General features: G+C 42.0%; 1 protein-coding gene across 4 annotated transcripts in view; it reads left to right on the top strand.

Annotated features, from left to right (window-relative positions):
- SEH1H (Transducin/WD40 repeat-like superfamily protein) overlaps nt 1–27179 on the top strand; it is a 110790-nt gene that overhangs the window by 29193 nt on the left and 54418 nt on the right. For all 4 annotated transcript variants that reach the window (XM_087694568.1, XM_087694566.1, XM_087694570.1 and 1 more), the window contains exon 5: nt 23584–23739. In XM_087694568.1, the coding sequence (XP_087550694.1) occupies nt 23584–23739 (156 nt within the window). The remainder of the gene's footprint in view (nt 1–23583; nt 23740–27179) is intronic.

Here is a 27179-nt window from a genome sequence, read left to right as displayed (position 1 = left end):
ACTTGTTGTCCTCCTTTTTCTTTTGGTCCTTCCTCTTCTTCTGAGAGGCTTGACCTGTCAAGGCTTTCGACTTGGAAGCATGCTGTCCCTTCAGTTGTTCCTCTTGGTCCAAGACCATAGGAACCAGCTCTTCCCACCAAAGAGTAGACTCACGCCCCAAAGCAATAAGGGCGGAGTAGAAAGCACTGAATCGTGGCGGCAACTGGGACAAAAGTGTGATCGCCATGTCTTCGGAGGAAATCGGCTTCCTTGCATTCTGAACCTGCATCTGAAGCTGTCTAAGCTTGTTGATGTGCTCCTCCAACGAAGAAGACTTGTTCACGGACAAGGTCCGCATCTGCACCTCCAAAGAAACCCGCTTCATAAGGGTCATCCGGTTATACATTTGATCAAGCCCCAGCCATATCTCCCGAGCCACCGTCAAGTGCTCGATGTGGGCTATCACGGCTGTAGTACAAGACAGAAAAAGAAAAGAACGAATCCGGGCATTCAGTTTGTCCCAGTGAGACTGTGCCTTGGCCAACTCCGCACGAGCATCGGAAGAGAGTTTGGACTCCTCTCTCACCGAGGGCTGGTCGATCTCCTCCTGTACAAGCTCCGCCAAATCGTAGGACTCAAGGATGGCCAACATCATCATGCGCCAGATGCGGTAATTGTCGTCATCGAGCTTTTGATCTGCGGGAAGAGCCGGTAAGCCAGGCTCGTTTGGAACTCCAAGTCAATCTCTGTAGACATCTTCACTTGTTATGCCTTCACAAACACAAAAGCAGCCCCCTCTGACTGTGAAAATGCAGCCTGCTAGGGCTCTTTCTTCTGCGTCCCGTACCTTCTTCACCCGTCGGAGGCGATGAAAAAAGCAAAACTTGCACTTGAAAGCTGAAAACTCAGCCTTCCTCCTCTTCAAACAGCAGCAAACAGCAGCAAATCCACCAACTGGACTCCTTTCCCGCGCGCCCACGCTCGCTTCAGCCTCGTTTCGAGGCGCAGCCCACCCGCTCGCCCTCAAACGTTGGAAACGCAGCCTTGTGTCGCGATGGAAACTCCTCTTCAGGTTGGTTCTTCACTCAGCCAGCCCTTCTACACTGCTCTGATACCATGTCAGAGGGCAACCATGCGGAAGCATGGGACCAAGACTGAGAGAGAGAGAACGCAGAGAGAAGAGAGAGAAAGAGACAGTGGAAGATGAAAGATCTGCTGTATAAAGTGTGCTGTATACAAAGATATGCAGATATGTACACGGGCGCAGTGCACGGGACTGCATGTCTCCACCTCGACGATGCTTCTACACTGCTCTGATACCATGTCAGAGCACAGCCATGCGGAAGCATGGGACCAAGACTGAGAGAGAGAGAACGCAGAGAGAAGAGAGAGAAAGAGACAGTGGAAGATGAAGATCTGCTGTATAAAGTGTGCTGTATACAAAGATATGCAGATATGTACACGGGCGCAGTGCACGAGACTGCGTGTCTCCACCTCGATGATGCAACCTGCTGTTCACCTCGAAGTCCGCTGCAGTCTGCACGATCTCCAACCTGAAATCTGCAAACAGAGATGTAATCTGCACGAGCCTCCAGCCTAAAACCTGCGATCAGAGATGGGAGAGACTGCAGAAGATCGGCTATAAATAGCCAGAAAATGGGCGCCAAAAATAGGCAGGTCGGCTTAAATGCAGCCGATTGACCAGGTACAGGTCGGACTGCCACGTGGCAGTCCGACGGGGCAGTCCGACTGGCTGCCGACAGGATCTGATCGCTAACAAGTTGGTGGAAGGCTGGTTAGGTCAACCTTTGACCTAAACATAAGTTGTACTTTCACTCTATCTTTCATTCTAGCAAGTACACTCTTTTATTTTTTGCTTCAGCTCACTCTCTTGCTGTCATTGTCTCTCCTCTCTCTCTGTCCATAGCTAGCTGCCATTTCCCAACATTTGGTATCAGAGCAGCTCGTATGCACGGATTCCTTTCAGCCACCGTCAGTGGGTGCCATCCCGCCCAAGGTCCAAGTGTTGCCAGCTTGGTTCTCAGTTCGAGGAAGAGTTTTCAGCTGCTGTGAGGTGTTGCTGAAGTGGAGGAGGAGCTGTAGCTGAGCCGTCTCTTGTCTACTCCAGATCTGTCGAGTTCAGCCATCAGCTCCAAATCTGTCCATTTGCCCCAGATCTGTCCAACTCAGTCATCAAACTCCAGATTTGCTATTTTCAGCCTGCGCGTAGTCCAACGCGTAGTCCCACATGCAGCACTGCACGTAGACCGAGGAGCTGCTGTTTTGGAAGAGCTGCTGCTGTTTTCAGCTCTGCTCGCCATTTCCTCAGTCTTGCCCGCCAATATTTGCAAACCCTAAAAAGCGAAGAAACCCTAATTTTTAGATTTGGAGTATTCTTGAAATTTCTGAAATTTCCAGTCTATTTCAGCCATCTCTTCTCGAATCTCAGCTCGTGTTGTCCAAAAATTTGGGGCTTTTGCTAAATTTTGCTCCCGGAGTTCGAATTGATAACCGATTTGGAGAATTTTCTCAATTTCTTGGACATTTCCACCGACCATTTGGAGCTTTTGCCTGATTGGAGGCCCTTTGTGCAAATTGTTACCAAACTTTAGACATTGTGCAATTTCTTCCACATTGGCTCAAGAAAAATTGGGGCTTTTCAGTTTTTTGGATCTGATACATGTCACGAGGCAGATTTTAGTTGCTGTTCACTGTTGACACACATCGCGAGGTGACATTTTTGCAGAAATTCAAGTTGTGAGGTACAAGATTGTTCAATTTCTTTGAAATTTTAGAAAGAAATTTGGAGCTTTTATCCGACACGCACTCCAAGGCAAAGCAACAAGCAGTACAACAACATTTAATTGCTGTTACAGTCAGATTAGACAGAGAATTTTGGAAAAATTCAGTAAATTTTGGTAAGAATCAGCATTAAGTTGTTGTATTTTGTACTTTGAGGGCACACATTTTGAGGCGGGTGTGGTACAACAGTATAGTGTTTTAATTTATTGATTGAGTGTTGATTTGGGTGGTATTGCAGCCATTAAATAAGGTTGTCCAAGACACACAAAAGACTAAAAAGAAGGGGAAATGCCATTATTGCAAGAAGCTCGGTCACTATATTGATGAATTCAGAAAGAGATTGTCCAAAGAGAAGAAAAAGAACTCCGGTTTGGCTGTCCAAGAAACATTAGCCAACAAATTTACTGATGATGATGCTTCAGCCAACTTTGTAGAGGAGGACTTTGCATTTCTCACATGCAGTTATGATTCTTCAATGGTTGATTCAGCATTTAATGTTACTGAAACGTAGCAAACATGGTATTTTAATAGTGGGGCGTTAAAGCACGTCATTCCAGGAAGCATTTGTTTACCTCTTTGCATTCAGCCCTTGCTGGGAAGCGTGTTACATGTGCGAACAACAACAGTTATGATGTATGTAGCATTGGGACAGTTACTATTACTGCTGTAGATGGTTGTAATTTCATGCTTCTAGATGTCTTGTTTGTACCTGTTATTACAAATAACTTGTTGTCTATCTTTGCTTTTAATAAGCATGGCTTTTAGGTCATCTTTGAGGATGGCAAATGCATTGTTAGAGAGAGAGAGATGGATTATGCACTTAGCTTATTCGGCACCTTGCATAAGGGTCTATTTTTACTGGATACATATGACAGATAGTCTGATAATGCTTTAGTATTCACTACCCTTTCTCCCGCTATGCAAAATGCGGAGCTATGGCATGCTCGCAATGGACACATGAGCCTTGGGAGTTTGATGACCTTTAAACGTGTCATATGGTAGATGCATTGCCTCTAGTGGAGACTCCAACTCCTCATGCGTGTGAGGGATGCATTTTGGGCAAGATGCATGGGTTTGCCTTCAAAAAGGATGGTGCAATGCGTGCTGTCCGAAAAATGCAGCTTATTCACTTTGATGTTTGTGGTCCCATGAGGATACGTGCACTTGGAGGTCATCAGTACTTTGTTACATTTATTGATGACTACTCTTGGTATACATGGGTGTATCGGCTGAAGGCAAAATCCGATGTGTTCATGCATTTCAAACATCTTGTTGCAAAGCTTGAAGCTGAAACTAACTTAAAAGTGTAGACACTTTGCATAGATAGAAGGGGGGAGTACATGTCTCGTGCTTTTGAGACATATTTGCTTGCTCATGGCATTACGCATGAAGTCACTGTTAGAATGACTCCTCAGCAAAATGGTGCTGGTGAAAGGAAGAATCGGACTTTTATGGAGATGACTCGTTGTATGCTAAAAAGCAAGGGGCTACCTCATAAATTTTGGCTAGAAGGCCTTTAGTGTGCAAATCATGTGTTGAATCGTGCACACTAAGACACTGAAGATGATCACACCGTTTGAAGCTTGGCATGGCAAGAAACCCAAAGTAGACTACTTTCGGGTGTTTGGTTGCATGGCCTATGCACATGTTCTGAAAGAGCTTTGTGGGAAGCTTGATGACAAGGCTGTAAAATGCATATTTATTGGCTACAGTTCGGAGAGCAAGGGCTATCGCTTGTATGACCCACGCACGAAGAAAGTGTTTGTCAGTAGGGATGTTCTATTTGCTGAAAATTCTGCATTTCCACATGATCAGTTTCAAATGCCAGCCACCCATGACATTGGTGATGTCTTTGAGGGTTTTTTGCCACTTACTTTGGAGTCTGTGCCTGCTGTAAATGGCAGGACAGACTTAATACAGCAAGCTGTTGCTGCACCATATGGTCTTGAACAATAGGGTATTGATGATGGTTTGCCACATGCAGTGGAAGAAGCAGTACAGCATGAAAGGGCTGCTGTAAATGCAGCCAAAACAGTCCCAAGATGGCTGTTACAGACTCTCTAGGAGAGTAAAATGGATGCTCCAATACCTCAACGCACTAGAAGGTCTGCCAGAAATGCAGCAAATGATGCAGGGGGCACATTTGATTGATTTTATGAAAGTAGATGATTGTGATGAGCTTGTGTTTATGAGCTCACTATTGGATGATGATGAGCCTACTTCCTTGGACGAAGCTCAGCAAGATGTACATTGGATGCAGGCCATGCAGGATGAGTTAGACTCAATTGCCACTAACTCTTCATGGGATCTTGTGGATTTACCACCTGGCAAAAACGCCATTGGCACAAAATGGGTTTTTAAACTTAAACACAGGGCTGATGGTACAATTGACATGCACAAAGCACGGTTGGTAGCAAAAGGCTATGTACAGAAGAATGACATAGATTATGAAGAAACTTTTACTCCTACATCCCTTATGAGTACGGTGAGATGTGTGCTTGCTATGGCTTCAAATTATGGTTGGAAAGGACATCAGTTGGACATTAAGACAACATTCTTGAATGGGGATTTGCACGAGGATGTTTGTGCCACGGTCTCCAAGGTTTGTGGTTAAAGGGAAAGGGCACATGGTATGCAAGCTGCATAAAGCTCTTTATGGTCTCAAACAAGCTCCTCATGCATGGTACTCCAAAATTGATGCTTATTTGGCTAGGAAAGGGTTTAAAAATAGTCCAATTACTCCCACTCTATACATTAAGAATGAGGGGGGGAGGGACTTGCTGATTATCATTCTTTATGTAGATTAAAACATGCATTTGCTATGTCAGATATGGGCTGTCTACACTATTATTTGGGGATTCAATTCACCCAAAATCAGCATGGTATCATCATGTCACAATCACAATATGTGGATAAGCTGTTACATAGGTTTAGTATGCAAGATTGCAAACCTATGTGCACTCCTATGGAGCCAGGCTTAAAGCTGTCTATGCATGATGGTGAAGAGATGTCTGATGTTGTAATTTACAGTCAGGCTCTTGGCTATCTTATTTATCTTTGTAACACAGGCCTTGACATTCAGTATGCAGTATCTCAGGTGAGTAGGCATATGCATAGCCCACGGACCATACATTGGGAAGCTATTAAGCGGATATTCGGATATTTGCAAGGTACTTAGTCACATGCATTATTATTTCCTGGGGGGCGAGACTTGCACTTACAAGCTTATAGTGATTCAGATTGGGCTCGTGATGCAGACACTAGGCAGTCTATTAGTGGATACTGTTTCTTTCTAGGCCGTTCATGGCTAAGCAAGAAACAACCTATAATGGCTACCTCGTCTTGTGAGGCTGAGTACAGGGTAGCCTTCACGGCAATAGTTGAATGTGTATGGTTGCGCAGATTGTTGGCTGGCCTACGTTTACCATTAGAGGGTCATACGCCCATTCTTTCTGATTGTCAGAGTGCTATATTTTTAGAGAAAGTGTATAGTGATTGGTATACTATTCATATGGATTGTGTGGCCTTAGCCCATTTAGTTATTTAGTCTACGGACATGCTAATGTATCAAGCTTATGATTAGTGTGTTGTCAAGATAATGGGTCCCCTAAAGTCTATATTCCATTTCTTAAAAGTTTGTTGGAAATTACTAGTGTGAGTTTCATCTTATCAATAATTATAAGATTAATTTTTAGAATCAATATTTTAAGATTTGCAGCTACTAGGAACTAATCTTGTAATAGGCAACAATAGTTTGGAGCCCTCCAGGTGCAAGTGATAGTAGCCCAAGATCCTTCTAGTGCTGGTGACAGCATACAAGAGGGAGTAACAATCTTTCTGGTTGTCCTAAGTTGTAGGTGACAACTTCATGGCTGTTAGAGCAATGTAGCAGCAGTTTTTCAGCCTTTCTCGCGATGAAACTTTGAGTTTTCTCTCTCTACAGTATTCTCTCTGATCCTAGAGCCATCTGTCAAGTTATCACACCAAAATCCAACCATTTGATTCATCAAAGTTAGAGATATTGGAAAGTATAAACCCTAATTTACAGCAAAAATTAGGGTTTGATAGCCACTTTCGGATCTGTGCTCAAAATTGAGGGCCCAGAACTTGAACTTCAAGTTCTAATAGCTGAAATTAAAGAATTTTAGGGATTCAAGAGGCTTGCCAACCCATATTAGATTTGGGGTTTAATTTGTCTTTCAATGACCAGGGTGAAGGCGAATTTCCAAGCAAACCAAGGGGCATATTGGTTCGAAGGCTTGCTAGTCAATTTTAGTAGCAAGAGACACTTGGATAAGTAGAGAAGATCAGAGAATCTTAGTTATATTCCATCCATTTGCAATACAAGCTAAAGAAATACCACAAGGGACGTCTGTTTTGAGGACAACAGACAGTGCATTGTTCAAGATTTTAGTGATGAAGTGTGCATTTCAGTTTATGTGAATTGTTTACTTGTTGTAATTATTATTAAATCAAGCTATCACTAACCTATTCGAGAAGGAAGGTTGGTTTCATGCCACTTGGATAGTGTCCCTCAAGGGGTAATTGTTCTCTTGCATATGCACCCTTTTACAAAGATAAGTATGATTATGAAATGCAAAGCATAGGTACAATAGGGAAGGGAGACCGATGGCAAAGACAAATGCCAAAAGTTATTGACTATTAAGAAAGGCAGGAATCCCTCTCAACCTTCGATGTCGATGTTGAAAAAGAGGAATTTGTTGTTGGTCTTCATGTGGTATTGAGAATCTGTTAGAATTTGCTACTTCTATGGGTAGTGCCCAATGTTTTAGTTAGTTGGTTTGTAGTGTGAACACAACTACATAAATAAGTTATGTCACTATTTTTAGAGCTAGTTCTAGAGTTAACTAACTTGAATGAAGTTAGGGGTTTGGTCTATCTTAGACTAAGGTTGTACTTTCACTCTTATCGCTTTTAGTTCAACAAGTAAAATCTATTGTTTTTAGCTCACTATCTTTACTCTCTCTCTCTTTTTTTTTCGTAATCTACTCTCTCTCTCTCTCTCTCTCTCTCTCTCTCTCTTTTTCTCCTTCTCCCCCCTCTCTATCTCTTCCTCCATTTTTCATAGTTGGTATCAGAGCTAGACATCGTGGTGCTAGAGGACGAGTTGCTGTTGCTGTTGCAGGAGTTGATACCCTTGCTCCTCCTACAGTAGATTAGAGCAGATGATGGGACTTGAAAGATGCATAGGCTTTGTCAGTGAAGAGAGCCATCATACCTCATATATGCTCATGTAAGATCTCCAAAGCAACTTGGGATATTTTAGAGCACATGTTTGTAGCTCATAATGAAGCTAGAATCTTCTACTTGCGGAGAGAACTAGCTAATGTACATATGGATGAGGGTGACAGCATTGCTGATCACCTTGCAGACTTGCAGGATATCCATGAGCAGTTATTGAACTTGATAAGGTTAGTTTGGATGTAGAAATGGTGAATATCAATCTAAACTCACTCCTTGAGTCTTAATCTTGGTTTCCGTGCCTAATTGAATTTATTTTTGGGGGGGAGGGCAATAGCCTCTTACCTTTGTGGAGCTGGAAGACCTCTTATTATAAGAGGAACAGACTCAAAGAAATGTTGCTATGAGGTCAGGTGAAACCAACATTCCTTCTTATATAGGGTGGTAAAACTTGATCAAGCACTTAATCATAGCAATTAATAATTGAGCATAAATTGAAATGCAAACATTACCTTAAAAATCTTGGATAATGGACACCTTGTTGGCCCCAAAACTGGTGCCCCTTTCTGTATTTCTTTAACTTCAATTGTCAGTGGATCAATTACAGGCCGAGATTCTCCGATCTCCTTGGCTAATCCAAAAGCTCCTTGCTCTACAAACAATTAGTAAGCAATTGGGGCCAATTTTCCCTTGATTTTTACCTAAGACTTGTACAAATGGAACCATCAATTGGCCAAATGCTGCTCCAATTTACAATGGATGGCTTGACATATGAAACCCCTGTCAATACAACAAGTTACAGGTGTTGATTTCAGCGTATGATGCCTTATCTTGTTGGCACAAGTCCCAAGGTGATTGCTAGACACTAATTTTTACAAAAATTTAGGGTTTACAGTAGAAATCCTCATGCTGTCTGCCTGTGATTTGTTGAGAATGGTTGAGAAATGCTAAGATCTTTTGAAAATTGATTGGAGAAGGTGAGAAAAAGCCAAGATGAGAGAGAAATTTGATTTTCTTTGCGAGAATGCCCTAAAATCTACTTGTTGCTTGTTCTAGCCTGCATTTAATGTAGTCACCTACTACCAAGCAGTTCCAAAATGCTGTCACCTGATCAGCAATGTTGTTGCTAGCCCTTGGAAGGTGTCTCACTGTTGTCCCTTGCCTATTGACACCCCCAGATGGCAGTCTTTTGCAGTAAATTGTTGTTCTCTAATTAGAAAATGGACCAGTAGCTTCCTCTCTCTCTCTGTTCTAGAATATGAAACTAATTGAATGACTAAGACCTAGCTCCCAAAAACGTTTTCTCAGTTTTCATGGGCATTTTTGCCAAGTGGCAGTCCTCGAAACTCATTTTCTAGCATTATCCAGCCATTTAATTAATTTTGAAAATTAAATAATCTTAAAACTTAATTTGAGCCTTTCTGACCTTGCCCAAAATTAAATGTGTCCATCCATAATTAAATTGACCAGGCCATTTGCAACTTTGAGTGGTCCCCAACCTCTGTTGACCCTTAGATTGGTATTAATTAACTAATTAATGCTAGTCCCTAGTGTCACCATTGGCACTTATCGGCCAGAAAACAGTCCCAGGTCAAAGCTAACACCAATTGGCCCTCAAAGCTCAGCTATCATAAATTATCATAACTTTTTCTTTCGACACGCATTGCACCCTCAGGGTCCTTGGCCTTTTACTATGAAATAATTGCCATGTGCATCACATGTGCTAAACAACCTTGCATGTTTGATTAAGAACTTAATCAAATGTTACCGACAACATTAAAGCATCTCAAAATTTCACATCCTTGTCATAGACCTCCCACTTGAAATCCTTGCAATCGTCCTCGATTGCATTGTTTTGTGCCAAAGGAAAAGCATACTGCATTGGAATTTGCATAAGGTATCACAGTCACAACATTGGCCATTGTTCTCCAATCATGCCACATGCTCTAAACTTTATTGAAAATTTCAAGCCAACATAAACATAAAATAATATTGAGAATTAGCCCAGAACTATCGCTAGAAACCCATTGGATGCATCTATAACTCATGTTTCTCAACAATTCTGACTTCAGAACCATAGTAAAGCATATTCTCAGCGTAAACAATGGCTGAAACTCTCAATGGCATTTATTAGCATGCTGATGTCCATGGAACCAGTTGTAAACCATTGAAAATGGAGCATAATCTGGTCATAAACTAATGATTTGCTGACTTGAGAATTGATCACAAATTGCTGCAAATGTGACCCCAAATTGATCACAAATTGATTGCAAAATCTGATAAGTAATTGATGCAAAAATTTGATTAATATCTTAATCAAATGTTATCGGTAAGATTAAAACATGTGAAAATTTCACGTCCTCATGACATCAGGGGATGTTGCCATGCTCTCAAAATATAAGGGCAAGGGCAAATCAAAGTTGTTTGTGAAAAATAAACAAAAGGCTGATTTGAGACAAGAATCAAACGAGGTTGCCCAAAAGGCAAAGAAGACAAAGAAAGAGGGAAAACACCACTATTGAAAAGAAACCGGGACATTATATTGATGAATGGAGGAAAAGTTAAGCCAAAGAGAAGAAAAAGGACTTGGGTTTGGTTGTTCAAGAGACATCTACCACTTGGTCTTTGGATGGGGATGCTCTAGCCAACTTTGTAGAGGAGGACTATGCTTTTTTGACATGTAGATATGACACATCCATGGATAATAGTGCATTTAATGTTGCTGAAACGCAACATACTTGGTATTTTGATGATGGGGTATTCAGACACATCACTTTACGGAATTGTTTGTTCACATCTTTGCATTCAACCCCTGTAGAGAAGGGTGTTACATGTGCTAATAACAACAATTATGATGAATGTGGCATTGGTTTAGTGTTGATCATTATTTTAGATGATTTGGATTTCATGCTTTTTGATGTTTGGTTTGTGTCTGATACCATTCCATCGTTAGGTACCTTGTATAAGGGTCTATTTTTGTTGGACACATATCAACGGAGTTCTTATGATGCTCTGGCAATTAGCACATTCACATCCACTATGCAAAATGTGGAGCTTTGGCATGCTCTTATGGTCACATGAGCTTTGGTAGTCTCATGACTCTTTAAAGGTGTTAGCTAGATGCTATAATGTCTCCCAATCTGAAAATTCACTGAGTGTTGGAAAAAATGCAATGTTTGATCTTGGACAAGGCATGAGCATGGGCAGCAAGCTAAGAATGAGGGAATTGGACAAGAGGTGAATCCTTCTAGGTCTCTTGAAGTTGATGACCAACCAAGTGGAAGAGAAATTTGATGACCACTGTAAAGATTAGCTGAGGATAGCAGCGAAAATGTTAATGCAATTGGCAAATGATGCTCAGTTCGTGTGCTTTTTGAACCCTTAAAGGAGGGCAGCAAAGGCAAGAAGAGGAAATCGTCTTTGAGAGCTTCAAGTCAGCAAGATGCACTGACGAAGGAAGAGCCAATACAATTGCACGATGTTCTAAATGTGGGTAGTGAGCATAAGCAAATGATGCGAGTGGGGCAATTGATGCATACGCAAGGCCAACTTGGAAGTGCCAATTCAATGCTTTTTGTATAGCAGGGCATGCATGCAATTATAAGGGCTAGTAGATGTTGCAATCTAATGAAGATCTGTGGTATTGACTGATGTGCAGATCCATGATCCATGGCACTGGTGGGCAGCCATTGATGAATGTGGATATGAGGGGGTGGAGAAACTATGCTACATCCTTGGGGAAGACCCCCGCTCAACCTCCTTGGAGTGGCACTTCCATTGTTGAAAGGGGTTGAGGTTGGTTTAGGAACGGGGATTGGATTCATCTTGGGTATGGGTAGAAGACCCTTAGTTGTGAATGAGGTGATTTTGGGTGTGGATCTAAGAGACTCTTGGTGCTTGAGTGAGAATTGTCATCTATACGACCAGGTTTTGGGCAAAATGCACAAAACTGATTCTTTTTAGGCAAGTAATTCTAAAAGGATATTTGTGAGGGTGTGAGCATATGTTTCCCTTTTTCATTCAAAGAAGGAGAATGACCATTGGTCTCAAAAGATCGTTCATGTTTAGGGTCCATTGGGGAAGGTGGGATTGAGTTGAACTGTAGAGGTGATTCCTTTTCACTTCCTGTTTCTTTCAAAGAAGAAGGTGACTCATCAACAGAAGATGGGGATCCGTGTCCTCATATTGCTTAGGCAACTTCATGAATTAGTGTGGTACTGTGTATTCAGGTCTACATTGCATTTCCGTTGCCTTGGTAACATCAAATAGTTTGGGATTGCTAGAGAGAAGCACGTACCTCCCATACTCGTATGGCTATAGTGTACACATAGAGGAGCTCTTGAGCATTGAGGAAGAGGTCGACCTTGAAGCTCAATGGTGAGAACAACGGCTTAGAATCTAGATGGCAGCCGTACCCATGGCTCTAATATGATTGTTGAATCAATGCTTAGTTGCAGGCATACACATTGTCATAGTGAGCCATGAATAGCGAGAGAGATTGCCAAAAACGTCACATTCACTTTGTGAAATTGATAGAATGAAAGTACAATCTGTAACCGGCCTGCTCACTGGAAAGGGCGGTAGTGTACAACCAAAATACATAAATGCTTTCACCCAATTCACAGTCGCCCACTTTACCTGAACTTAAAGACACAGAATCAAGAAGAAATACAGGAAGCTAGAATGCTCCTGTCGCCACACAGACACCTTGTTGGCCCCTAAGTCAGGCGCCCCTTGCGGTATTTCTTTATTTTTAAAAAGAGAGAAAATACAATGGGCTGTCTTTCACCTATTTTGGGTGAAATTTGGCAGCATAACAGTACAATTACTGACCCAAATCAAGTTGACCAGGAGGGGAAACTCTGCCCAAGTCTGAAACTTCTGGTTGGAGTGCAGAATTGACCATTTCAGCCTGCTGTAATTACTGGTTCAGACCTGTTCTGAAACCTGTTTTCAGCTCATATTGTTCCCTGTACTGTTCTGCATCATCTGTGCCAAGTGCCCCTTGATTCTGACATCAATTGGGGTCTGAAATAACCTCTGAACAGTCCAGAATCAGTACTGTTTTAGTGCTGTTTCAGACACTTGCTTGATGAGGTTACCACCCTCACTTGTTCCTACTGGGGGCAGCAAACAATTGCTCCTGTTCCTGGAGAAAGGAGGCTCTTGCCTCGTGCAAAAACAGCATATTCCCACACAACTGTACATGAATCAGCAGAAAGGCCCTCAACTGAGGCATAACCATAATTGTCAGAGAGAGAGAGAGAGAGAGAGAGAGAGAGAGAGAGAGAGAGTAGGGAGTAAGCTCAACCCTCTGTGCATCATAAACAAGGTAGGCAAGCTCTCCAATCTTCTCCATCAGCCACTGTCCATCCTCCCCTTCACAAATGAGCCCCTTTTTTTCCCAAAAACTGCATGCCAGCCCCTCTTTAAAGAGGAAAGTGCACAATTTTGTGCCAAATGGCAGCACTGGAAGGTATTTCCCGTTCTAGCCTTTCGGTCTAAAATTCTCCATCCTCTGTGCAAAATTTGACCTCAGCATAGACCAGAGGATTAATCCTCGTGCAAAAACGAAGATAATGACGCGAACAGATTCTGGGGTCCAAAAATAGTAACTCCCTAAATTTTAGGAGTTGCTTCCATTGCATCCCCACTAGTCTTCTGACCATCTTTGTAGACTATGGCTACACCCAAATTTGCAATGTAGCTCAACTGAAAGTGAATTTCCACTGATGACTCCACATGGACTAATCTCTTGAAGATTTGTCCATCTTCACTTTGAACTAGTCTATTCCAGGCTAGTTCTTCAACACACTTGTCCATATACACTTTCACAAGTCTCTTCCAAGCTTGTCTATCTACAGTGCCATCAGTCTCTTCTAGACTTATACTGGACCTTAATTGTCCAGTTTTGACTCACTAGACATTCCTGTTCGATTCACATACTGGCCATGCAACTCAGGCGTTTAGATTTCAAGAGGGATCCTTCCAAAAAGAAAAACCAAATAAGATATGTAATAAAGAAATCAACAAAAAGGTAATAGTTGTCACAGTCTTGTGACATACCTCCCTCTCGAAATCGCAAACGTCCTCGTTTGTATGAATGTCATACATGCTTCGAGCTAGCCTAGTGAACTTACACTTGGCAGCACATGTACAACACATACATGCTATCAGTCAACATTGTGTACTGAACACACTGTTAACACATGTATGTTCTAACTGTGAAACATGGCAAACTATCATCATGTGACTCCACATCACTGTTTCCAGATATAGTGGCCGGTACACCACAATGATATCCCCATAGTGGTAGATTCTCATTTGATGACTCCACATCACCCTGACTAGAGATCTAGTGGTTGGTACATCAAAATGATATCCCCACTGAGTCAATTCACAAAATACATGCCCGATCGAGTAACCATTGTTACAACATGTATTCAATTCAATAGAAGTAAAAACTGTATTCTTGCAAGCAATACTTACTTCTTTAGCACTGAGAAAACCATATGGACACAAGAAGTGTTAACCTGTACAAAATCTGTTTCTGTACACAATTTCTTTCTTGAGCAATTGTCACTTTGATAATCTATTTCAACTTAGAGATACAAGGGGTCAAGGTAGGTTGCAAGCGAAATGCTTCAAGGTAAAGTTCCAACACATTAGGTGACTCTGCAAGTTCTCCTTCGTCCATCCACTTAGCATCTATAGCTGGATAGTTCTTGAACTTAACCAAGTACCTTCTAGCAACCTTGCCTTTCACTTTCCTTTCCTTGTGTGTCTGTACCTGTTCTGGAACAAGAATTTCATCAAGTTCCTCAACTTCAGGCTGTTCCTCAGCTGGCATATCTTCTGGCACATCACCCACATAGGGTCTAAGAAGACTTACATGGAAAGCATTATGAATCTTCCAATTGTCAGGCAATTTCAGCCTATAGCTGACATTACTAATCTTCTCTGTTACTTGAAAAGGCCCATAGTATCGCATACTAAGTTTAGTGAAAAAACTTTCCTTGCCTTTCCGCTTCTTTAAGCGTGCCTTTTCAAACCGCAACAGTACCCAATCACCAAGTGAAAATATCAATTCACGACAGTGATGATCAACATCTTTCTTTTGCTTTGCCTGAGTCCTTTCAAGGGCATGCTTAACTTTCTGATACATTTCACCCATACTTTGTACATACTGATCTGCCTGAAAGATCTTATCCTTTGTATGCAAAATGGGAGGAACCTTTTTACCACCTTCAACAATTTCAAAAGGGGCTTTGCCTGTTGACGAATGCACAGTATTATTGTATGCATACTCGACCAAAGGCAAATACTGCTCCCACTTTGACTTGTGTTCTGACACATAGCACTTAAGCCAATCCAAGATAGTAGAATTTGCCTCTTCTGACTGTCCATTAGTCTGTGGATGAAATGATGATGAGAACTTAAGCGTTGTGCCCATGTTCTCAAATATGCGTCTCCAGAATGGACTTGTCATCCGTGGATCACGGTCACTGACAATAGATTGTGGCATACCATGGTACTTGAAGACATTGCACATAAACAAACGTGCCATCTGATCTGGTTTTATCTTCTTCCTGGCAGGAATGAAATGAGCTTGTTTGCTAAACCTGAAAATAATAGTCCATATCCCATCATTTCCTGTCTGTGTCCTTGGAAGATCAAAGATAAAATCCATAGCTATGCTTTCCCATGGTTTATCTGGAATAGGCAATGGCTGTAAAAGCCCTGGTGCTTTTTGCCTGTCAAACTTGACCTTCTGGCAAATCAAACACTGCCGCACAAAAGCATCCACGTCTCTTCTCAAAGTAGGCCAATAAAAGAATGTCTCTACTGCTTTGACTGTTGCATCAATACCACGATGCCCTGTATATGGTGGAGAGTGACTCTATGTCATAACTTTCCGTCTCAATGGCATAGTCACACATAGTTTACCATGCCACAGCATGAAACCATCCTTGAGAAGATAATACTCATGATGTTGTCCATTGACAAGCTGATCAAAGATCCTTGCAAAATCTTCATCATTAGCATATTGTTCGTTCATATCATCAAGCTCATGATGATAAGGAATTGACACAGCTGAAATTTGTGGCTTCCTTGACAAAGCATCAGCCACAACATTCTTTTTGCCTTCCACATGCACAATCTGAAAATGGAACATTGATAAAAAGTTTGCCCAACGCATATGCTTTTTTGACAGCTTAGTCTGAGTTAAGAAATAATGTAATGTTTGATGATCTGTCTGGACAACAAAATCTGCCCCAAGTAGGTAGTGTTTCCAACAAGAAAGCGCATGAATCACCGCCAGCAATTCTTTCTCATAGACCTGCATAGTCTGCTCTGGCCCTCGCAAGATTCTACTTTCATAAGCCACTACCTGCCCATCTTGCATTAGCACTGCACCAATGCTATTGCCACAGGCATCACATTGGACAACAAATGACTTCCTAAGATCTGGCAGAATGATTACTGGACTAGAAGTCATCTTTTCTTTAAGAAGATTAAAAGCTGAAATCTCTTTCTGTGTCCACTGGAAAGAGACTCCTTTCTTTTGTAAAGCATGTAAAGGTGAAGCAATCTCTGCAAAATTGCGAATGAACCTCCTGTAGTAAGAATAGAAACCCAAGAAGCTTCTAACATCATGGACAGTCTTCAAATCTGGCCATGTTCTAATTGCTTCAACTTTAGCAGGATCCATTCGGACACCATCCTTTGACACTACGTGCCCCAGGAATTGAATTTCTTCCAAGAAGAACTCACTCTTCTTGCCATTGATAAGCAACCTATTACTGCAAAGCTCATCAAAGACTGCTTTCAAGTGTTCTCTATGCTTTTGTTCATTCTTTGAAAAGACAATCATGTCATCAAAGAATGTACCAACAAACTGCGTGTATGGACGAAAAATCCTGTCCATCATTCGATTAAACGTAGTAGGAGCATTAGTAAGTCCAAATGGCATTACCAAGAACTCATAGAGACCAAACGTGGTCCTAAATGCAGTCTTATGCACATCCTCTCGCTTAATCCTGATCTGATGGTATCCACTCTTCAAATCTATCCTGCTGAAAATTGATGCTCCTTCTAAACGATCAAGGATGTCGTCAATTCTTGGAATGGGGAACCTGTTCTTGATGCTACTCTTGTTCAACGCTCGATAATCTATGCACCTGCGCCAAGAGCCATCCTTATTCTGCACTAAGAGCACTGGTGAGCAAAAGGGAGATGAACTTGGCTGAATCAGCCCTTTGTCTAACAGCTCATTCACCTGGCTCAATATCTCTTTCTGTTGGGCTGCACTAACCCTATACGGAGGTCTATTTGGTGGGCTACTGCTTGGCACCAAATCTATCGCATGATCCTCAGACCTCTCTAGTGGCAACTGTGATGGTAATGAGTCAGAGAAACAATCACTGAACTGAGACAAGAAAGCAAACCTGTCTCTATCTAACATAGAGAAATTTGACTCATCATTATCCTTGACATCACGTGCAAAAATCAAGTACGCAGAAAGATGATTCTTTATTACAGATGTAATGGCAGAAGCCAATACAACAGGTACAGACTCTCCTTTAAGCTTCACATCAAGCACATGAGTCTTTCCCCTATGTTCCAAAGTTAGTATCTTGTTAAAGGCATCCAACACACCATGCTTTCTGAACATCCATGGCATTCCCAACAAGACATCACAGCCTTCAAGTGGCATGATATAAAATTCTTCTGCATCAACATAGCACTGTATATGAAGACACAGCTTTCCAAGAATGGGTGTCACAGACTCTGAGCGGCCAAGACATGCCAACCCTGCCTTTGCTGTGTAGCCCATCTCATCTGCTCTGATGCCCAAAGTAGGAGCCAACTCTGGCGAGATAAAGTTTGCCTTAGCTCCAGGATCAAAGAAAATGAGTACATGTTGATCCCTAACTTTACCCCAAGCTTTGCAAAGCTCATTAGCAACCGAGTGTGGCTTGTCTCCCAGCATATCTGGCACTAAACCTGCTGAAGGTTTGGGTTTCTTTCCTTTCCTGTCCTCTTTATCATCATCAGCTGGTCTCTTATTCTTGTCCGGACAATTAGACGCAATATGACCAGTCTACTCATAGATAAAGTACTTCCTCTCAGCCATTAAAGCCTTTCTCTCTTCAAGAGACTTGCACACAAAAGGTTTCTTCTGGTCCTTTGACTGCTGTCCAAAGGACTTGGCTGGCTTCTTCTTGAACTGCCAAGGTTTACCTGTGCTTTGAGAAATCTGGGAAACCTGTTTACCAAATGGCTTCTTTGCTGAAAATTTCTCAGATTTGTCCTGTTTAATGCTGCCCCCAAAACCACTTGACTGTCCCAACAATAATGCATTTCCTGTGGTGGCATTCTCAATTAACTAAGTCAAAGTGGTGACCTTTGTCTTTGTACAATAATTCCGGAGTTCCTTGGGCAGCCCGCAGCAATATTTCTCTATCTGCTCGGTCAATGGCACAACCCTGTAAGAAGTGACTGGAAGTAAAGCCTTCCAAAACTTCTTGTTATAGTCTTCCAGATCCTTGCATTTAGATGCATCCAAATTGTGCCAAGCTGACATAACATCGATCTCAAATTCATTGGTCAACCAAGCAGAAGCAAATACTTGCTTAAAGTAAGTCCAAGTGGCAGGAGCCTGTCCTTGCATCAACAGTGTACTCCACCACTGACTAGCATTGTCCTTAAGAAAAGTGGAAGCTTTCCGAACCTTAGAAGGCTCTGTAAAGTTCCCTCCTGCAAATGCGGCATCAAACTGCTGTAAGAAAGAGAGTGCCTTAGTCCTATCTTCAAATCCTCGAAAGATTTCAAACTGTACGGTTGCACCATCCTCCTTGTATGGCTTTGGCTTCTCATGAACCATAAAAGGGTCCGTAGGATATGCCTATAACATAGGAACACTAACAGGTGGCATAGAAGTTTTCGGACCACTGACTACAGAGCTTGTAGATGCAATACTTGCTTGCTGATTTTGATAGCCAGCCTACCAAAAGTGCCCTGTGGCATGCCAAAACTGCCCTGAACTCCCTGAAATCCAGGTTGCATGCCTATATTACTATACATGGGGTTTGGCATAAAACCCTGTGTACCCCCAAACACTGTTCCTGGTAGATAAATCTGGTTTCCAGGCGCATAACCAGCCATACTTTGAAATATAGATCCACCTCCAAAGTACCCAGGATGTACAGAGGTCGGTGGGAAAACTTGTGGTAAAGTCTGAAAACTGTTTCCCTGTCCATTTAAACCAACATTTGGCTGTTGTAAAGTGGCGAGCTGAACTGGCAATGCTTGTGTAACTAGCGTTTCTGCCACATGTTCCTGGAGAGTCGGAACCAATCTTGGAGTCTCCATTGACTCCGCAAGCTGCCTTGGTGTTTCCACTGAATCTGCAGCATGCTTACCCTTGTCCTGGACCTCTACTGGATCCGAAATCTTTGCAGATTGCCCAACTTGCTGTGAAGGAAGGGAGGGCTGCAAAAATGCCAAAAACCTTGGATTCTGCATCACTTGAGTAAACATACTCACAACAGCAACTAACTGAGTCTTGAAAATGTCTTCATCCATAGAAGAAGCCGTAGGAACTTGTGGCTCAACCATAACAGGAGAAGTAACGAACTGTGGAGGTCTAGAAGACTCTCCCACCTCATGAACAACAGGGATCTCCTGTGATGCAGACGCTTCCTCTCTGGTGTCTTCCTTTCTATCAGCCATAATGCACAATTCTATGTCTTACACCCAAACAAATCCTGGCTCACTCTTTAGGGAAAAAGTGATTCGATCCCGGCAATGCAACCAATGTAACCGGCCTGTTCACTGGAAAGGGCGGTAGTGTACAACCAAAATACATAAATGCTTTCACCCAATTCACAGTCGCCCACTTTACGTGAACTTAAAGACACAGAATCAAGAAGAAATACAGGAAGCTAGAATGCTCCTGTCGCCACACAGACACCCTGTTGGCCCCCTAAGTCAAGTGCCCCTTGCGGTATTTCTTTATTTTTAAAAAGAGAGAAAATACAATGGGCTGTCTTTCACCTATTCTGGGTGAAATTTGGCAGCATAACAATACAATTACTGACCCAAATCAAGTTGACCAGGAGGGGAAACTCTGCCCAAGTCTGAAACTGCTGGTTGGAGTGCAGAATTGACCATTTCAGCCTGCTGTAATTACTGGTTCAGACCTGTTCTAAAACCTGTTTTCAGCTCATATTGTTCCCTGTATTGTTCTGCATCATCTGTGCCAAGTGCCCCTTGATTCTGACATCAATTGGGCTTTGAAATAACCTCTGAACAGTCCAGAAACAGTATTGTTTAGTGCTGTTTCAGACACTTGCTTGGTGAGGTTACCACCCTCACCTGTTCCTGCTGGTAGCAGCAAACAACTGCTCCTGTTCCTGGAGAAAGGAGGCTCTTGCCTCATGCAAAAACAGCATATTCTCACACAACTGTACATGAATCAGCAGAAAGGCCCTCAACTGAGGCATAACCATAACTGTCAGGGAGAGAGAGAGAGAGTAGGGAGCAAGCTCAACCCTCTGTGCATCATAAACAAGGTAGGCAAGCTCTCCAATCTTCTCCATCAGCCATTGTCCATCCTCCCCTTCACAAATGAGCCCCTTTTTTTCCCAAAAACTGCACGCCAGCCCCTCTTTAAAGAGGAAAGTGCACAAATTTGTGCCAAATGGCAGCACTGGAAGGTATTTCCTGTTCTAGCCTTCCGGTCTAAAATTCTCCATCATCTGTGCAAAGTTTGGCCTCGGCACAGACCAGAGGATTAATCCTCTTGCAAAAATGAAGATAATGACGCGAACAGATTCTGGGGTCCAAAAATAGTAACTCCCTAAATTTTAGGAGTTGCTTCCATTGCATCCCCACTAGTCTTCTGACCATCTTTGCAGACTATGGCTACATCCAAATTTGCAATGTAACTCAAATGAAAGTGAATTTCCACTGATGACTCCACATGGACTAATCTCTTGAAGATTTGTCCATCTTCACTTTGAACTAGTCTCTTCCAAGCTAGTTCTTCAACACACTTGTCCATATACACTTTCACAAGTCTCTTCCAGGCTTGTCAATCTACAGTGCCATCAGTCTCTTCCAGACTTATATTGGACCTTAACTGTCCAGTCTTGACTCACTAGACATTCCTGTTCGATTCACATACTGGCCATGCAACTCAGGCGTTTAGATTTCAAGAGGGATCCTTCCAAAAAGAAAAACCAAATAAAATATGTAATAAAGAAATCAACAAAAAGGTAATAGTTGTCACAGTCTTGTGACACAATCCTTAAAGTATTATAGTACCATATCCCAAAAAAACTCTCTCGCTCTCTCTCTCTCCACAACACCCCTCCCCCCTCCCCCTAGTACCCCTTCTAGCATGTGCCATGCGAACCCTTTTACACTCTAATCAATATCATTGTATTAGGGCAAAAATCCACATCCTTTGCCATGGATTGACTTGTATCTCATGAATGGTATGTACTTTGTAGCATGTGCCATCCTTCTCTTCAAACAAGTTTGCTCAGACAATCACTTTGCTACTCCCAAGGCCCTTACTGTTTGACACGATAGGCCAAAATTGAGGTACAAGTTGGGGTTGTCACATTGAGGCAAAGACTAGTGTTGCAATTGTCTTTGTTGAAACTAGTGAGCTCCACATCATCGCCACAAACCCCTTCAATCAAAAGGCAGTTGCTATTGCTACTCCTGACCTTAGCCAAGGTGCCTTCTCAAATAAGGTTGCAAATCACGACATCGAAGCATCTAAGCCCTATGAAAAGCTCTCATGCCTTCTCCACCTAAGCTCACCCTAGGACGTGTTAGAGTGTGTTCTTCAAAATGTGTTTCTTTTTATGTTATGTTCTTAATGATTAACACTCTCAATATTTATCACCGTTAGGGTTAAAAAACGTGAGCTGTTGACAAGCAACTTTTCACATGTACATTGAAGACTAGCCCATGATTGATGTGAGGATCTTTGAATTTCTTTGTTACCTTGCTTTCTTCTCAATCTTGTACTATCAACAAGCACCCTCACCTATGTGGGAAAATTTTTGGCAATCAGGTTTTCAACTTGGGAAACCGAGTTGCAACTAATGCAAGAATCCCTATGGGTGGTGGTTTGTGGCGATGACAAATCTCTAATAGAAGGTCTTGAGTTGAACGATTGGAAGAAAAAGAATAATTGAGCAATTGCTATCATTGGTCTACGACTGCTTGATTGTCTCATTCATCACATTGACCTTAGCTTGACCACACAAAGCGCAAGTTCTTTTTAAAGCTTAAACTTTCTGATTTGAAGATGGACAACAATGTGGAACTATATGACCATCTTGCTAAGTTCAATTCTTTAATCCATTAATTGAATGGTCTTAAGAGTGTACTTGATGATAAAGATAAGATGACATTATTGACGAAAAGTAAGTGAAATGTTGATATATTCAAATTTACCATCGAAGCCTTGTGCCTAGCTTCAACGATGTTTGAACATACATTGTGTTACTTCTTGAGAAGGATCAGTGCATGCAAGAGGGACAAGCCTCTGCAAATAACATGCTTAGTGACAAAGTGTTCATCAGTTAATCTATTGAAAGGCTCTTAACAAGATCAAGTGTTGTTCTAATGGTCGCATCAGACACAAAGAAGCTGCCACCATTCATGAATACTCTCTCAATGAGGTAGACTGAGATTGGGCCTTCTAAACCCAGTCAATCAATGTATTTTTCTATTTCTCGTTGAGTTAGGTCCTCTGCCCTGTAGTCCCTAAAATAATTGCAATATGCTCTGTGTCTTTTTTCCCCTTTTTTTTGAGATTCCAACTCATTTGAACTCAAAAGCACAAGGGTGACAAGTGTAGCCTCTTATGTCGGTCCCTTTTTCTTGTAAGGAGAGGTCTATGCTCCAATAGAGGAGGGATATGGTGTAGGGATGTAACTTTTTTTAATTGTTTGGGTTTCACCCACCCTTGCTCAAAAGCAGGGTTTGTTGGACATTTTGTAGCTTTCATGTCTGAATAGGGTTGTGTTTGATACTTATGTATTTATGAATAGCCCTCAAAGGCTGAATACTTAGATAAGGTCTTATCTATATAAGATATTTTCTAGATACAATTATGGCCAAAAGATGCCTATAAAGCTTTGAACTTGGGTCCACTTTGATGATCCATCCATAAAGTTCTTGTGCAGTCTCTCTCCCTCTTTTGCAATCAGTTCCTGATTATCATTGGCTGGTAATGACATGATTGCTGAAAATTGGGCTGAGAATCTCCTGCTCATCATCTTCTTTAATGCAGCTGGGGCATTGGTGAGCTTGCAGTGCATTGCAAGCTCACCTTGCGAAGTTTTTTCAGTGACTAGTTTATAAATTGCATGATTTTGGGTGACATAGTCATTTTTGTACATTTTAAGGTCTCAAGTGTGTTTTTTGGGATTTTAGGTTGGATTTATGTTGTGTGTTTGTGGTTGCTGTTGAGTAACATTCCTATGAGGGACTGTATTTGTCTTTAAGGTTGTGATCTTCTTCTTATTACAGTTATAAGTTAGTACAATTTTTGGGCTGTTATTTTCTCAGGCAGAGTTTCAAAATGTGAAGAACGTGGCAGAAAAGATGATGAAACATTCCTATTTCGGAGCATCTATATGTTGGAGGGGACCGGTTTTTACTACGACACAACCTGCATTTGTTCTAGGATGTGACTCAAGCTCAGAATCTGTGAATTCTGCCAAGGTGACCTTTTGCCACTCAATCAGGTTCATATTTTTGAGGATTTTTATGATCTATGCTTATTTGTGCTTTATGTGACCACCGATATGTCCAATAACATATTCATCTCTCACATGGGTGAACTATCAATTTAATTATATTGGTCCTTGTCTTCAAGAAATGTTGTACCCTCCAATAGGCAATAATGTTTGTTATGGGGTGATTCAAGATTGTGAGTCCACATGGTTGAAATATCAATTTAATTATATTTGTCCCTTGTCTTTGGGATATGTTGTACCCTCCGATAAGCAAGAATCTTTGTTATGGGGTGATTCAAGATTGTGAGTCCACTGAGAGGAGGTACTTGTCTCTGATGGCAGGTGATGATGGCTCAAATTTGTGGAAGGTAAGGATGTGGGCCATGCCAATGAAGTGGTGAGTGCCATGCTCTATAGAGTGATTGCTTGGTTGGTGGATGGTGTGGTGTAGCTACTATAGTGGTAGTGTCTGATAGGCTTGCTTTGGAGGTAGCATTGAAAATATCTATTACAACACATTAGCTCCCTTGCTCTGGCTTCGTCTTTGTCCTACTCCTCAAAAGCTTCTTTTTGTGTGTTTGGGGCTCCAATAAGAACAGTCCTATGGAGCAATGAGAAGCAATCAACTGTTGCCCTATCATCTATGGAGTTTGAGTACTGAGTGGTGTCTTCCACTACATGTGCAACTGGGTGGCTTTGGCGGATGTTGGGAGAGCCTAGTTGACTTTTGGCCCAAGCTACCAGTCTACTAAGTGACAATGGAAGTTGCATTGCTCTTGCGAGAAAGTTTGTGTGTTTGGGGCTTTTTCCCTGTGGAGCAACAAGAAGCAATTGATTGTTGCCCCATTATCTATGAGGTTGAGTGCAAAGCGGCATCTTCTAGTACGTATGGGACTGTGTGGCTTTGGTGATGTTTGGTGATCTTCTACTACTAACAGGCAACAATGGAAGTTGCATGGCTCTTGCAAGGAACTGTGTGTTTCACACAAGGATGAAGCACATTTAGATCCAGTACCACTATGCCCTAGAGAAGATCTTGGATGGTATCATTTAGTGTAGCATTGCAAGATGGAAGACAACTTGGTGGACCTTTTTACCAAAGCTCTTTTCTTAGGCTGTTCTCCAGGGGTGTTAGAGGTGTGGGCAGGGTGGACACCAGCACAGGCAGCCACATGCAGGTTGGGCAGCAGGTGTGGGAAACAGGGTAGTGGGCAGCATATCACCGGCAGGGCAGCGGCAGCAGGGGAGGTTGGACTGCCAGCCTGGTCCAGCTGTCCCAGTTGACTGATTTTGGGCAGATTGACTCCTCCATTTTCAGGCGCCCCTTTTTGGTCTTAGGAGTTAGTTTGTTGTATACAGTTTGTGAGGTCTGGAGCTGTCATATGCGCACAGCTGCTTTAACTCTTTTGTGCCATGACTGTCCAGCAGTCTGTGTTCAGAATTCTCAGCATTCTTTTGTTTCTTTCTCTCTCTCTTTTCTCTTTGTACTCGACATTTTCGATCAGTCCAGCCCACAAACCAATGTATCAAATGACAACAATTTAGCTTGGCTTTCTGGGATGAGCATACACACATTTTCCCTCCAGTGCTCCAAGTGCTGCACACATCTATCCAATCTGGCAGCTGCTGTATCTTGTAATGAAAATGTAGTCCTTGTGAATGTGGCCCAAAGATATGTATAGGACCTAGCATATTGAATGATATCCCCCCCTAAAGGAAACTGATGCTTTGCTTGGGTCACCCAAACTCATGTGGGATTGAATACTCGATCTAACCTTAGTCTTCGCAAAGTTCATTGCCAAACTTGTATCTATGCAAAATGCTTGCAATGCATGCATGTGTTTTTGCAAGCCCTCAAGAGAGTCTACCATCAATACTGCATCATCAACATACAACATGATGGGTATCAATATTCTAGACAAGCTTGCACTTCTGTCCACAAAATGTAAGAGTTCATTGACATAAACACCAAATAGAGTAAGTGGAAGCAGACATTCTTGCTTCACCCCAATCGTATTGTCCATAATAATGGGAAGTGCTCCTAGAATACATACTCCAATCGTATTGTCCATAATAATGGTCATGTGGCCCGTATTCGAGGTTTAGTGCTATGGCAGATTTCTTCTATGATATCAGCAGACCTGGTTCGTCCTGACATTGCTGCCCCCTGGCTGGCCATTGTTCGCTCTACACCAGCAGTGTGATTTTCTCTTTGTGATAAAGTCCTGATAGTCTTTCGTCATTTTCTTTGAGGACCGGATGGTCTGATGTAACAGAATGTAATGAGAGAAAGAGAGAGAGAGTTTCTTTGATGGCCTGATGGTCTGATGTACTAGAAAGTAGGAGATATAGAGAGAATGATGACCTGATGGTCAGATGTAAATATTTACTACTTAATTCAATTATTTTCACAAAAAAAAACAGAATACATACCCGCCTTGCTACTAACCCATAACAATAGTGACAATGTGCTGTATCAAAGAAAGAGAGAGAGAGTTTCTTTGATGATTCGATGGTCTGATGTAACAGAAAGTAGGAGATATAGAGAGAATGATGACCTGATGGTCAGATGTAAATATTTACTACTTAATTCAATTATTTTCACGAAAAAAACAGAATACATACCCGCCTTACTACTAACTCATAACAATAGTGACAATGTGCTATGTCAAGTGCTTTTGTGGAAATGTGCAAAGCAACAATTAATCATGTTTTTATGTGCCCTATCCTCGTGTTTAATAGCTCTAAGAGTCATTGAGCATAGCGAACCCTCTCTTGAAGCATATTTCTCATATTCTATATACTCATGCTCTCCTTGCCCATGTATTGAGGTCTTGCTCTAAAATGCAAACATATGTCTTGGCCAAGTCGTGATCAATCATGATCATCTTGTAGTTCTTCGGCACATAGGATCCCTAGTCTTAAGGAGTAGTGCAATGGTATGCTCCCTCCGAATCATTGAAAAGTCATCACATGTGGGTTGATTAAGAATCATGATGTATAAATTGTTCCCCAACTAGGCCATTAAGATCGTGTCCTTTCCATGGTGCAATCTATGAATTGTGTTTATCATGTTTGTTATATTAAAGTATGAACAAGGTGGGTAAGGGCCAGGGCCCATGCAGGGGAGACATAGGGGTTGGCCTTGTACCCCGCCATATGAATTCTTTATGTAGGTGTACGATGCCTTTTGTGTTGTGTTTGGGTACCCAAATATGTTCTCCAGTCTAGACATTGAAAGATGAATTGAGCTTGCCTATGCATAGTCTCCCTTGTAGCTATTTGTCAATGATCTGCAGAAATAAAGACTGTGACCATATCAAATAGTCTATTGTGCTCAATCCCCCCTCGCGGTTCGGACATGTGAGCTGTCTTGAACCTGGCCATTAGGACATGCCATGAAAGATGACCATCTTTCATGCACTT

The sequence above is a fragment of the Lygodium microphyllum genome, chromosome 15 (assembly GCF_053477565.2).
Source record: "Lygodium microphyllum isolate KBCC chromosome 15, Lygodium_microphyllum_v1.1.10, whole genome shotgun sequence".
Taxonomy (NCBI): domain Eukaryota; kingdom Viridiplantae; phylum Streptophyta; class Polypodiopsida; order Schizaeales; family Lygodiaceae; genus Lygodium; species Lygodium microphyllum.
Note: the sequence above shows the minus strand (reverse complement) of the source record. Positions and strands in the feature narration are given on the sequence as shown.